Below are 14,970 nucleotides of genomic sequence, written 5' to 3'. Positions count from 1 at the left end.
TTGGCCTATAAGGGCTTCACCTGGGAGCTTGTTAGAAATGCAGGATCTCAGGCCCCACTCCAGACTCACTGAAACAGAATCTATAATAGAACATGATCCCAGGAGGTCTGTACACACATTAAAGTTTTATTCTTCTCACAGATTTCCTGGTGATTCGGATGCACATTAAAATCAAAGTTTTATTTAGAGCAATGATCCCCTAAGTTAGGTAGATGTTTACTTTGAAGTTTGCAGGGCAGGGAAATGGTCAGAAAATTCTGCCCTGGAGAATACCAAAAGGCTGTAATTTATGTCAGCAGGGTGGAGGAAAGAGGAAAAGCAATTTACCCAAGCGGAGAAGGCTTGCATCTTATCCCGCATTTCACCCTACCTGTCCCCTGCAAAAAAAAAAAAAAAAAAAAAATCAAACAGAAAAGAAATGGCACCAGGAGATTCTTTCTTTGGATTGTGAATCTATGCCACAGTTACTATAGGTGTTAATTGTTCTTGATTGCGCGGCTGTGTTCCTTTTGCCTTAGAGCAGATCAGGAGGCTGTGGTATGCGAACATTCAGTGAATCACTATCGTAACATTAATATGACAGTAAAAAAGAAATATGCTATTTTTTAAAGCCCTTTGAATTGTGCACATAATTTTCCCTCTCCAGTAAAAAACTGAGAGAAAAAATGGATTGCTTAGTAATCTAGTGATTCTATAACCTGTCATATAGACCAGGTTTACAGGTCATCTCTCCATTCTTGGCCTCTTAAGGTACCATTTAAAGCAGCAACTGAAGTAGGAATTATGAAAAGACGGAAGCACAGATAGATCTGTTAGCTGCCCACCCTCCCTCTTCCCCATTTTTGAAGGCAAATAATGAACATGGTAACCTGGACGTGCCATGCAGGTTAAAGCCACACCAGAGAGGCACACACAGTCGAGACAAGCACAAAAACAGATGGTCAATTGAATCTATTTTGAAAGGTGGGCCCCCTAAAATTCAGAAATGACTATGTGTTGACTTTTTAAAGACAACTCTGAAATGATTCAAAGGATTCTAGAGAATAATGACTGAAATTAAAGACGTTCAGTGTTATGTTCATTATGACTCTTTATTCCTCAGAATGAAGAATGTGAGCTAAAATGTCTGTAACAACATAGAATGTTTGTAAAAATATTGTTTCTCACGTGAGCTGCCAAGAGGGTCAGAGTCTCTGATTATAAAATCTCTGAAACTAAACTGAAAACGCCAGCATCTATACATATGTAATATATATTACATACATCTTTATATGTATATTTATGTATTTTATGTTTTATATATTAAGTACATATATGCAAGATAACACACTTTAGTTGATATCACTGAAAACAGTTTTAACTAAGAAAATTAGAACCAATGAAGCAGAGAAATCAGAAAGGTGGATGGAACTGCTGAAGGATGAAATTCTTGTGCTATATCCTCATGCTCTCATCTAGAGAACGTGAAGATGAGAAAACATGGGTTATTAGTTTTAACGTGTTAAGACTGTGCAGTCTGTGCTTCATGTCTATGGCAAGACAGGGTGAAGAACAGCTGGAGAACAAAGAAGACCCCACTCTCCTTAGTTGGTTCTAATCTAATGGTTCTCATCTAATCAAGAACAACAGAACTAGACATAAAAAGAAGCCAAAAGATTGTAACAGTTAACCAGTATTAGTAAAAGATAACTATGGTGCACATTTAAAGATAGGGTTTACATAACCTCATAACCTCCAAAATGTAACTAAGCTCATGGTCATCAAAAGTTAATTCCTAGGAAGAATTTGATTATAACAATCTGTTCCATTATAAACACACAGTTTTTTAGCCAATTCCAAGGAGATTAGAAGTAGGTTTCACCAATCATGCATGGCAGGATCAGAGGGGATGCAAAGTCTTAGAAACTGACCTAAAGTACTGCCAGTAAAAGTAGTTGTGGGTGCTCTGCTCTTGCAAACATCTGCTGAACCCTTCACTGGGTCTGATTCTAACCCGGAGTACAGAAGCCCTGACACACTGGTAAGTGTTCCTTCTGAGCAGCCTAATTTGACTTCATTCTGTTTGGGCGTCAGTCCAATTGGCAAATGTTCTTATAGAAGCTGATCTCAGACACTTTCCCTTTCTAATTTTTTGGCACCCTTGCCTCTGTTGCATGGGATATTATCTCCGAAACTTTATCTCGGGTTATCCAGGTTTTGCTTGTTTTGTAGGCTTTAGTTTTCCCTTAAATCTTTCTTCCCCAAAGAAGTTCATTTGAAAAATACTAAATCACTGGTAGCACCTTTGGTGCAAATATGACTTGTCAAATAACTTGCCTGCAATTTTCCAGCCATTCTTTACCTTTCCCCCCACCCCCTCTAAAATATATAACCAGAAACAAAAATGCAAACACAAGGTCATCATTGTGGGTGCTATACAAATGCACCATTTTCTTTCACAGGTTAGACTTTATAGAAAGAAATGTCAGAGCTTTGATATTTATTATCTGAAATAGGTTTAACATTTGGAGAAATGTGTTCAAACACACAACCTTGGAAAGAAAAGCAAGCTGAGAGTTACGAGAACAGAGGGTGGGCAGAAAACACGATGTGCATAATTTTGCTGCATTTTGGGCAAAAAGTTGGAAAATTGGGTTCTTTGGAGAATAGAGAGCTCTCAGATGAGGTAAAGGTAACATACAAATAAATTTCCAACTCTTGATCAGGGCCACGAGATATCAATTTTGAATATACATGACTACAATATCAATAATGAAGAAACCTTATGTTTTATTGAATACTTGGGCCAGATCAGCCCCTCTGAAGGGATCGCTAGGAAAGAAGAACAACAAACCCTCATTCACTTTCCTGCAGGTTCATCATTTTCCTAATTATTCCTATGGATTCTGCTTTATTCTTTCTGCAAATGAAGGGGCAGGAGGAGAGTTTCTATAATAGATCAGCAATGTCTGGTTCTTATCCAAATATTCAACCTAATAAGGATGTAAATTCTCATGGTTTGGACAACCACTCTGCAACATTCCTGAGAATTGAATAATATAATAATCTTGAAAGTCAGCAGAGTGGATTATCCACTTTTTTTTCTGGACTTGAACTTGTGAACTTAACAGTAGCGCTGCAAAAAAGCAAATGTGCTAAGCACTTTGCTAGAGTAACCTTCCATGTAGACTTTTCATCTTAAATACACACAACTGAAAACAACTACAATTTTTGGAAAATTATGTACAAACCCGATACTTCTTTTGATTACATATAAATACAAATTAGCTATTTTTTTTCCTAAAAAGTGGTTATAATAGTAAATAAATACAAAATAAATCTGACCATTATACTTCATGTGCTGGGGTTGAACCCATATAAAATGTACAACTAAATACATTTTAAATCTTTAAGGAATAATTCTCTGATTAAAATATTTGTTTTCCCAACTTCTTTTCGTAGATATAAATATATTTTCAAAATAGTTGTTTTTTTTTTTCCATTCCATAAATAAAGTCTTCATTGGGAAATATTAAAGTGTCAACTGGGGTGGGTTTTTGTTTGTTTGTTTTTTTCTTTTTTCTAAAATATATATATATTTATTTAATTAATTAATTTTGCTGTACTAGCGACACCCACAACCCTCCACAACCATGTCCTGATAGTTCTTTAATACAACCTTTTCATTTTCGTCAAGGTACAGCATCGAGATAGCACTGAGTTCTGTTGGGACACAGCACGCCTTAGGAATCTTAGAGTTCACAGAGTTGACCAACGTCTGAACAATGGCGTGATTAGTGGAGTTCAGATGATCAGCCAGAGGAAAAGGGCATTCTCCGTGGCAGTAAAAGGCATGATACCCTGGGGGAGCCACAATCCAGTCATTCCACCCCACGTCACTGAAGTCCACGTACAAAGGGTGTCTCTTACAGCTGGACTTGAGGCGTTTCCGCTGTTTGTGCTTTGCTTGACGTTTCTCTCTTTTGTGGAGAGGATGCCCTTTCCCATCATGGCCAAAAGTTACTAGCAATGGCCTTATCTGTGACCAGCTGTGTTCATCTTGGTGCAAAGACCTGCTTATCCTAACATGTCTCTTGGAGACACCTTGTTCCTCCTCCAAGTGGGTCACCTCCACCACGAATCCATGGTTGGCATGTCCCTGTGCAGTCCACCGCATCACAGCGGGGGTGACGTCAAAACTTTCCCACCTGCTTGCATTCTCATTCACCAACCTGGTGTCCAAAAGTCTGGTCACGGGGAATTTTGAGTTGGCTGTTGCAGGTTTTATGATTTCATAAATATTAATTCGGTGATGGAAACTGCTATTGTTTCCTAAAGCTTCTTGCATCTGTTCTCGAAAAACCTGAAGCTCTGCTGAGGTGATGAACTCCTCCGTGGGGATAGAACTCAAATTAAAGAAGAATCGCCGGGTTGTTTTCCCACTGGTTTCTGGTAGTTCTTCCACCGATTCTAATTTGATAAAGGAAAGCAAGGAAGAAAGAAGAAAAAGTCTTTCAGTAAGCCAAGTAATGGCATTTGATTATGACAATTTTTAAACCTCATTGTGGGATTTGATTTAGCCCATGTAAAAGTAGGTAACCCGAAAATAAAAATTTCCTCTTTAAATAAAAATGGAGCCTCTCTTCTCTCTGTTCTCTAAGTTCATGTCATCGTGCAACGCATACCATGAAACAACATTTCATAATTCTTTGTTGTAATTTTGATCTAATACATGAATACTGCTTCCAGGTGGCTATAATAATGGGGGAAATGGTGAAGCATTTCTTTGGAATTCCAGACTTTAGAGGGGGAAAAAAGTCAGCACTATAGTTAGTAGAGGTCTAATGAGTAAGGATTTGAGGAAATTATTGCATTTCTTTTTAAAAAAAGGCTTTAATGTCAATCCCTTAAGCAGTATTCTAAAACATTACTCTGCAATTTAGATGATTTACAAATCTCGATATACAGATTTCAGCTTCCTAATTAAAGACTCTGAAACTCAACATCAACGATGACATTTCACAAAGCACACCCTACTATTTTACTCAAAAGTCCAGAGACAAAGGCATTTACAGGGATCTACTTCTTTGGAAACGTATAGGTGGTACTAGGACACTGTAGTAATTAAGGCCAAACAATTTCAAGAGAAATAGCTTTCCCAACTGTTGCCTGTTCTCTCACCTCTTTATGACCTCAAAAATCAAAATCTCATTTTAGGTGCTTTTGGAAGAAAAATAAATGACTTGTGTTCTGTTTGTAATGCCTTTATAGTTTTAAAAGATAAACCGTATTAAAAATATTATAACTGCCTGGTAGTTATAAAGGCTGCAGATGGACAGAAAACAAAACAAAAAAAATTACAAAAATCCTATTATGATCTATATGACAAAAGGAACAATCTCATCAATAATCCTTCTATACCCACTACCATTATTTCAAAATAGCCATTTAAATGGGCTATGCATAAAAGTTTTGTTTGATTTTAAATTTCTGAATTTCAATTTTTAGGAAGTATTGTTCTCCAAACAAATAATATATAACACAGCCCCTTGAATGCTTGTAGTCTGCAAATCATCAAAGGTATGACATTGTTATTAAATTGATAGTATATACCATGAGAGTTTGAGATATTTGGGTTTATTTTATTCTAACTTTACCACATCCTATCATTTCACTGCCAAAAGAATTTGCCTGCTTCACTCAGAATTCCTACACAAGTGCTAACAAAATCTATTTTGCCATAGTTCCATGTTATTGTAAGAAGAGACTATGTTTTTATTAATTTTATGGTTGTATTTCCCTAAAGACAAACAGCTATAAGTTGTGCACTGAATCTAGATGCCTTAGCAAAGGAGAATCATGTCACATCACTCACTCAAAGGATTGACCTGTGCAACCTTCCATCATCAAAGCAACAGTCATTATGCAAGCTAAATGGACATACCAAGTTCAGTGGGGCAGTTACCAAACTATGGAGTAACACTTTAATGCAATGCTTTTCAAACTTCAACCTTCACATAAAACAACTTGTACACCATAAAGCTTCAGATGCAGGCTCTGATTCAATAGGTTTGGGACGACGCCTGAGATTCAGCATTTCTAGCAGCTCCTCGAGGAGGGGATTTATGAACTGGGAGACCACACTTGGAGTGTCAAGGTTTTGCAGGATGTTTTTCATAGTCAAGTGTAGATTGCCAGAGGAGTGCATTTTAAAGGAGTGCCTTTTTGTTAAATATAAAAATTAGTAGAAGAACCATTAGTGGTGGCAAAGAAATAAAAGTGGGCCTGAGTGGGCCCAGCCAGGGTCTCAGAACAGAAGTTTCTTCTAAAGCTCTTCTACATGGATATGGAGACTATCAGGCCAATAGAGTCCTTTAGGGTTTCCTTGAGCCTCTGAATCCAAACCTATAGGGAATACCTTTCAGAAGCCAGCCACATTCCAAACTCCACCTGAAGCTAATGGTAGCTAATGGAAGCTAATGTGCCTAAAGGCCAGGCACAATCATTAAAATAACCTTCTAACCATTCGGACCTGGGCTCTTCTCATTGGCTCCCAACGAGTACCAAGAATTGTGGTTAGCCTCTTTTATTTCCTCCTTCGTCTTGCAATACAGATGTTTCTGATGAAAGTAATTTTTCAGCAGAGAAGGTAAAAGTAACCTCAGACCCCCAGGACACCAGAGCCAAGCCAGCACCTGAGCTACTTACTTCCCTGGTACGAATCTACTTAAGAACACCCTCTTTTCTTTCAAAGAGAGGGAAGGCAAGGAAAATTATCTAGAGCATTCACTGACTAGCTGGATTAACAAAAGTGCTTAGAGAAATCACAATTGCAAGAAAACCCTAAATCCGAATCCATAAATAAACATATTCTCACACACTGTCTCTCTTACACATACACACCCACACGGGCCAGACAATGACAATGAAGGAACAATCTCCAAGGCCACCATGAGGGACAGGTAAATGAAGGAAAGAAGATGGGTATACGAAAGGTATAAAGTAAAATAATAACCTTCAAAAATATTAAAAGACAAGAATGAATCATATAAATTTGCCACTATTTGACCAGAAACACAGCAGCAATTTCATACGGTCCCAAGTCTCAGTGGAAGTATGTAGCCTTAGCAAAAGAGAATCACTCAGTGGCCTTAAGAAAGGAGAAAAATACACTATCAAATAATAAGAGGTGATCTGAAGATCTTTCTCTGACCTTCCAACTGCGCCTCAGTGAATCTATTCCTTGAAAGATGTCATCCTCAATACAAAGGCATCCATTGCAACACACCTGATTGCAGACTCAGGTCACAGAGATAAGTTAGAAGTTCACAGAAACCCTCACACCCAGGAAAATCATTGCCCGAGGTGAGGGACTATACCATCTTTTTTTTTTTAATCTGCCAGGGAAGAGTATGAATCTTTTCTTAAGGGTAGAAAAATTAAAATCTATTTGAAATAAAGTAAGTAAATAAACAAACTTTCTATAAATTATCACAGCAACCCTGAAGATGCCAAAAATACATAGATTCTCAAGTAATGTATGCTTTATTGGAGACTTATACAATTGCTAGTTTTCTGTAAATATCCCTTCCTGAATAAGCTGAAGTTCTTAAGGGATTTGAGGATTACGACCTATCTTTGACCCAAGTTTGTGAGCTCCTAAGTTCTTAACCAAATGGATGGAGCTACGGCTGCAAAAATGTGGGAAAGTGAAGAAAAATAAGACAACAATAACATTTGCCCTCTCCTCCAAAAGTGAAGTCCTAATTTAGTCATCTGTGCTATTTCAATCATTCATCTACCTTAAAATAATTCAAAAGACTGAGCTGAATTCTCCCAGCCAGCCTACGTCCACTCTAGCCTCCTTTTCCCTAGAGAAGACTATAACAGTAACAAAATAAGTCATAATGATAATGATACCTGAATGCTTTTTTGAATGCAATCTGGTACTATCAGCTTTATATGAATTATCTCACAACAAACCACCTAGAGAAAAACTATCATTATCTCCATTTTGTAAATGAAACTGTTGGAGTTCAGAGACGTTTTATAACTTTCCTAAGGTCACAGAACTAGCAAATTAAGAGCAGATATATGTAACTGAATCTACTGCAGTTCCCCAGTTTCTTTTCTTTTTTTCTTTTCTTTTTTTTTTGCGACCGAGTCTCGCTCTGTTGCCCAGGCTGGAGTACAGTGGCACAAAGGCTGGAGTGCAGTGGCACAATCTCAGCTCACTGCAACCTCCACCTCCCAGGTTCAAGCAATCCTCCCACCTCAGCCTCCCAAGTAGCTCGGATTAAAGGCATGTGCCATCATGCCTGGCTATTTTTTTATATTTTAGTAGAGACTGTGTTTCACCATGTTGGCCAGGCTGGTCTGGAACTCCTGACCTCAAGTGATTTGCCTATGTAGGCCTCCCAAAGTGCTGGGATTACAGGGAAGAGCCACCATGCCCGGCCAGTTCGCAAATTTCTGGCTACCTAACATACATGAGGACTCGAAAACTTGTAAGTCAAAATCATTAGGGGAATATTTATATTTAGTACAATGATAACATTGGGTGAGTTCTGTCCCAGCTAAAGAAACAGAAACATATGACTTAGGGATGATGGAGAAAACAGAAATGAGCAGAAAAGTGATGGGGCCTACTGGAAGATGTAGATTTTATATGGAGCCACTGCTATTTTGTGGCTGCTCTTTTGTTCTAAGTGAAGTATGGTAAGCGTTATCAAAAAAGTAAGTTCCCATTTTGCTTTGAGAATTTTAAAACACACTTTGGACTAAAAACATCTCCATTAAAACAATGACAACGACAACAAAACCTGGGGACGTGCTGGCAAATCAGTAAGGCTAGGAGTCGCTGCCCTAACACAAAATGAAGGTGGCTGAGTGAAACAGACAAGATTTTCCAGAAATGAAATAACAGAGAACTGATCAAAGAGAAAACAATATCAAATACAAAAGGTTAAAAATAATCCATTTTTTTTAAAAGACAACAAAGGAAATGGCAATTTGAAGGAACGGACAGCATGGTTGTCATCAACAACCCTGATTTGGCCTTTGCCCACCCTTAGCACCAACACCTTTGGAATGATCAGGTATTCTCTTATTGTCTCAGTGAAAATTCAGACAGAGCAAGTCTAAGAAGACAAATGAGTCACTGCAAAGGGATGGAGAGAGGTTTAGGGGAACCACTAAAAAAGAGGTGGAACAGAAAATGTCAGTGCCAAGGAAGGATCATGGGACACCAAAGCCTCAATCTCAACAACCATTTTGAAATAGAGTAACTTTCCTACTTAAAGCAGCCTCTGTAATGACAATGAAATACCTGGGGCCACTAGGGGACCATACCATGTAAGCACTGGTTTTGGTGGATCTATGTGTCCAAATCTGTCGTTTGTACTGGGAATTTGGGCCACAAAGTCCTTATCATGGGGCAATAGTTATTTCTTGAACTTTTCTATTATATGAATATCTTCATAATAATTATATTTGTGGAAAGGTTAATCTCTATTTGAAAGCTTCAGTCATAGAGGCAAATCATTCAGTTATTTCATGTAAAAAGAAGACTGTGTCCTTCAGAGTGAGGAGAACAAGCACCTGGTCTTTCTATATTCCCATCTGGCAAAAAGCATAAAGACTTTTTGGAGGGGCAGTGAAGTCAACCAGTTTCAATGTGTTTCCAACTACAGCAATGCATAAAACACTCTTTCCACTTGGAGAAGTGACTTTTCTATGTTCGGTGGCAATTCTGGAAGGTCCATGTAGCTGAAGCACTTTTTAATGGCCTTGAAAACAGTAACATTTTAGTGAAGCTTATATTCTCCCAAATAAAAGCCTTTGGAGAAAGGACTAGACGAAGTTCAGTAGGAAAAATACAACTGATAATTCGGACTCAGATCCTCTATGATATGGTCCCATGATACTCATATTGGTTGAAAGAACTCCATCATGATGTCTCTTGTCTAGTAATGCCACCAAACCATCCGATCACACCCTCAAAGAAAACCCAACAGGTAATTCTTATGGTTGGGTCTTTATGGTCTTTTATCAAATACATGCTCATTAATGCTGTAGAAACTAAATTCGGTTCTCAAGCCAGCAATCTTAATCACATGGTTTATTAAAAAATTTTTTAGTGGCATGCATGGCACAAGGATGTTTATAAAAAGCAAATCCTGGGTTTATACAACAGTGATTAGTCTTGAAAAAAGTGCTATCTCCATCCAGCCTAATGATGATATATTAGTCATAACTAGACAAGAAATGGGTTAGTTGAAACTTGGGGCAAAATTACATAGCTTTTCTCCATTATCTAACTGCATTAAGACCTGAAGTTATTACAAGTTGATTTTAATCAAGTGGGTAACTTCTGTACTGTTTTGCAGATAACATTTACACTCACAGAAGAATAAATTCTGACTTTATAAACTCAAACATGCTTTATAAGTTAAAGTAACACAGTTGAATAATGTGTAGCCTGCTTAGTTTTGATCAAGCCACTTAAAGAGCAATGATGAGACTATGCAGACATTACTGATAAAAATCCTCACACAATCGAATGTTTTACTTGTTAACTAACTTAAACGATGATCTTCCTTTGAAGTTATAACAGAGACACAGCATCTTCCTGGCCTTAAAAATAAAGTTAAGAACTTCCATGCTAAATTTCCACAAGAGGTGTCTAAAACAGCTGTTCTGACTATATTTCTATACTCAAACAACAAACAAACAAAACTATTCTAATCAGCATTTACTGGGAATGATTAGCTGGATCTATAATAATTTCAGGGCTAAGAGGGCAGAATACACACCCCCCACACACACACAAATTTTACACATGACAACAGATGACTTCTGCTTTCACTGGATGAATTCTGAAAGAGCGGAGTGAGTTCTTACCGCCTTTCAAATCTGATTTCTAGCTAGCAGAAATGTGCTTGAAAATGAACTGATGATCAATTCAGTATCCCCGCCATGATGTAGAGCTGCCTCAATGATAATGTATCTTCTGCTATGTGGCCTGCCTTTGGGACTTATTTCCATTACCAACAAATGTTCTCACAAGCATAAGTCATTCTTCACACTGGGAGAAAACATCTGGCTGTGCCATTTCTGATTAGTCTATTATCGGTGTAGATTTCCCACCTGAAACTTACCACCTAAGCAGGGAAAGGCAAGAAAGAGAGCTTCACTCCCAACTCCCCAAATATCCTTCATTGCTCTGTGATGTACAACTTTGTACTCTTTTCTGGGATTTGAAGAAACCCATGCTCTATTTTAAATGTATTAAGCCAAAGAAGCATCTAAAAGTGTAGAAAAAGAATTGGAGTGGAACATATTTTTGACTAATTGCTCTAAGAACTTAGGTACAGAGGCTCTCAATAGCCGCTGTAAGACATTCCCACTCGACAAAATGCCCTTCTGATGAAACAAGCAGATATATCCCACCTTAGAAAAACCACATGTAGTATCATAAAAGAAAAAAAAAATCCACATTTCAGTGCACATTAAAAAAAAAACAGGCAGCTGCTACAAATGCTTTTATCTGAAGGCTTGCCTTGTCTCTACTCAGGGCCTATCTCAGATTTAAGCACAGGACAAGAAAGCCATTGTGGAAACAATAAGATTGATTGTAGAATTGATCTCCCACGGGGATTAGATCGGGATTCAAAATCTTCCAAACCAGGCCCAGATCAACTATAAATTAGAAAGACTTTGGGCTTTGATTTTTCAATACTATCTCTGCAAACTCTGTCCTTGGCTCTGTCTAGCCTGAAACCCTGGCTTAAGCAGCAGATTTATAGAGCAAAAGCTTCCAAACAGACTTAAAGAAATGTCAATCTGCCTCCCTTTTTCTCCTTTTCTCTCTGTGGAATTCTTGCACGTTTAGCTGACTAGGGGCATGCCTTTTGCCCTCATCTTCCCCATCACTTGATTTCTCTCCAGTTCCTGGGAGGAGGAACTCTTCTGGCCGCAAGCCAGGGAAGAGGGTGGCGGAGTTACTCAAGGGGAATCCCTGGCTCCCCCACCACACAAGCGATGAGTTACAATGAGTTAAAATCAGGTTCAGAAACGATGGTACAGAAGCCAGAGTGGAAACGTTCCCCGGTGCCCTGGCCAAGCTGCCTCTGCAGGGATGGCTGCAGTCTGCCCTGGGTGGAGGGCTTCGCAGGGTAACTCCCCGCCCCCACGCCCTGCTCCGCGCCTCACCTTCATGGTGGAAGCTTCGCACAGTGTTGGCTCGGCTGGCTGCCCTCTCCAGCCGGTGGTCTGGGGCGGGTGCGCCCGGCTGACCCGAGTGCCTGCGATACAGCTCTAGCATGTAGGGGGGCACCACGGCGTCCCTGCTGGGGGTGGGTCTCTGCTTCAGGCCGAACATGCTGAGCAGCCGCAATTCGAACTCGCTCAGGACCTCGTCGGAGGGCTGGGACGAGGGGCGGCCCGACGACGACGCCGCGAACTTCCTGCGGCCCAGCTCCGGAACGAGGCCGGCCGCGCCGCCCAGGAGGACCTGGGGAAGCAGCAACGCTAGAAGACAGCGGGTCCCGGCCACCATGGTCGACCTGCAGACAGGACCGACGTGAGTCACCCCGAGTTCCCCGCCCAGTCCTCCCCCCTCGCGCCCCCGCGGCCCCGGCTCCCGTTTGGCAAACTTGACTCCTCCAGGGTGCCCTCCTGGCTTGGCACACTCGCGAGTGTACGTAAGACCGACCAAGGCTCAAATGTTTGGGATAATGAAAGGTCCCAAGTTCCAGGACCAGATGAGTTCTCGCTCCCATCCAACTCTTAACTCGTCTGACATCAGATCTGGGGTTTGCCCTCCCCTCCCAACCAAACCAGCTGCAATGATGGTCACCTTTTTGTTGTGACACAGCGCTGACAGTCAGTGCAGGGAACCTGGGAGAACCACCGCTTGGTCTGACACCCTGCGTCCCCTATACAAACCCAAATGCATAGTGCTCAGCGCTCTCTGGCATATAAACACATGCAAATGGTGCATGTGATTTCCTTAGAGGCGCTGTATAGAACTTCCTCATACACACACACACACACACACACACACTCACACACACACACACACACACAGCCTATAACTTCCAGACCCTGTAAGCTCAAGGCCACAACTTCCAAAGCCACTTAAAACTTGTGGCCCAGGTCCCTACCCTCAGGGGTGTCTGGAGAGGCCACTCAATCCCGCATCCCCATAGTACAGGTAAGACACACATGTATCTTCCTGGGATTACGTAAATGGCGAATATCTATTAATGCACGTGTCAGCTGTTAAAAACACAGTACCAAGCGATCCTTCAGTACCGACTGCTCGCATTTCTGGAAACGAGTAGGGAGAATCCCAACTCCTAGTACTTTCCTAAATGGGACATGGCTCTGTGTAAAGAAACCAAGTCTCTCAGCCACACTTGAAGAAGGGAGATCACCACGGCAGGGTGGACAGGTTCTCAGCTAACGGGTGAAAGCCAGGGGCTACCCTCTCAAAGGGATTTCCTTGACCCTTGACTCTTAAAAAAAATTCATTTAAGTGTTAACAGCTTCACAAGTATTCGGGGGAGAGGGGAAAGAAGAGGGGTGGAAGAGTGCGGGCTGGGAGGGTGAGGCTGATGGTCTCCCGGGGCAGCTTGAAGGGGGCACCCCCACAGGGCTCCGGTGCACGTGGACCTGGAGAGGGGTCTGTTTACTTCTGGCCTGGACATAAGGAAGGGCTCTGCCGCAGTGACTGCCCAGATCCCCCTCCCACCCACCCCCACCCCGGCCCCTGGCTAGCGTCCTCTACCTTTAGGAGACCGCAGTCCGTCTAAGAAGCACGCGGGGACACGTCCATTGAAAGAGCGTCCACATGGAAAAACTCTGGTCGAAGGAGCTGGCGCAAGGACCGAATGTCCGTTCCTTTTCTTTGCCTCCTCCTTCTCCCGGATGCCGGCCGCGCAGTCTCTCTTTTCACGCTGGGAACAGCGTCCCAGGGTCCGGCAAGGCGGAGGAGTGGAGGGGCGGTGGGGCTCGGAGGTGGCGGTGGCGAGGCAGGATCCGCTGGGGCAAAGGCACCGGCGCAAAGTGGGGAGCGCAAGTTATTCTCCCTGCAAGTTCAAGAACTCCCCAGCCAAGTGCTGACACACAACAACAGCGAGCAGGGGGAGGAGTGCGGGGCAGGGAAGGGAAGGAAAGCTAGAAAGGAGAAGCTGGTGCAGTCGTCCTCCTTAGGAACCAGCGCCCGTGGGACGCGTGGCCCCGCGCGGGCCGGCTCCGGGACTCCGGGGGCGAGGGTCGGGCGCTCCGCGCTAGCTCCGCTGCGGCCCATGGCTCGGAGCAGCCATCCTGGGCGACGCCGGGTCCGGGGAAGGGCACGGCGGCGATCTCGGTGCCAGGCGAGTTGCCCCCCAGCATCACTCTGCCTTACTCCAATGCACCCCCATTCGCGCTCGCCAGTCGAAAGCACCGAGGCTCAGGCGCCCCGTCGTCCTCGGGCTCATTCTTCGGCGAGTCTAGCCGAGTCCCGGGCCGCCGAGGTGGGTGACTGTGCTCTCCCCTCGTTCTCCCAGCCCTGGGGGCCAAGAGCCCTTTGTGGCTAGCCTGGGGTCCGATCACACCTCGGCCGGCGCGTCCCAGGCCCCCGATCTCCGGCAGGAGGTGCTCCGCATCGCGGCGCTCGGGTTCGGCTCCAGAGTCCCCGGCGCCCTGAGCGCCCGTCCGCGGCTCTGGCGCAGCCCGGGCAGCCGAGGCCACGGCGCTGTGGCGCGCTCGGCCGGGTGCTCAAGCCCGCGCGGGGTCTGCGACTCGCGGGTGCCTCGCGCCCCCCGGGTGATCTGCGCGGCGCTGGCCCCGAGAGCGTTAGGGTCGCTGGCGGACGCTGTGGCGGTCGACGTGCAGCGGCGGCTGCCAGTCCCCAGCGGGGTGTGGGAAGCGGAGCGACTAGCGCAGTGCGAGCCGGGCGCAGCGCGGCAGGGCGAGGACTCCGGCGGCGACGGCGGCGGCGGC

General features: G+C 43.0%; 1 protein-coding gene across 1 annotated transcript; it reads right to left on the bottom strand.

Annotated features, from left to right (window-relative positions):
• Positions 1 to 2,454: 2,454 nt before the first annotated feature.
• On the bottom strand, positions 2,455 to 14,970 carry BMP2 (bone morphogenetic protein 2). The gene is made up of 3 exons (XM_002747345.7): positions 13,772 to 14,970; positions 12,193 to 12,545; positions 2,455 to 4,449 (listed from the first exon to the last, which is right to left on the bottom strand). Exons 2-3 carry the CDS (start codon positions 12,536 to 12,538, stop codon positions 3,605 to 3,607), a joined length of 1,191 nt encoding a protein of 396 aa, XP_002747391.1. The 5' UTR covers positions 12,539 to 12,545; positions 13,772 to 14,970; the 3' UTR covers positions 2,455 to 3,604.

Source organism: Callithrix jacchus, chromosome 5, assembly GCF_049354715.1.
Source record: "Callithrix jacchus isolate 240 chromosome 5, calJac240_pri, whole genome shotgun sequence".
Lineage (NCBI taxonomy): Eukaryota > Metazoa > Chordata > Mammalia > Primates > Cebidae > Callithrix > Callithrix jacchus.
Note: the sequence above shows the minus strand (reverse complement) of the source record. Positions and strands in the feature narration are given on the sequence as shown.

Bases quoted from the DNA above. Each gene is read 5' to 3' on its own strand.
- BMP2 (XM_002747345.7), bottom strand. From the start codon at position 12,538: ATGGTGGCCGGGACCCGCTGTCTTCTAGCGTTGCTGCTTCCCCAGGTC. The intron at 4,450-12,192 runs GTGAGGCGCGGA...TTATCAAATTAG, and splicing joins GCGAAGCTTCCACCATGAAG to AATCGGTGGAAGAACTACCA.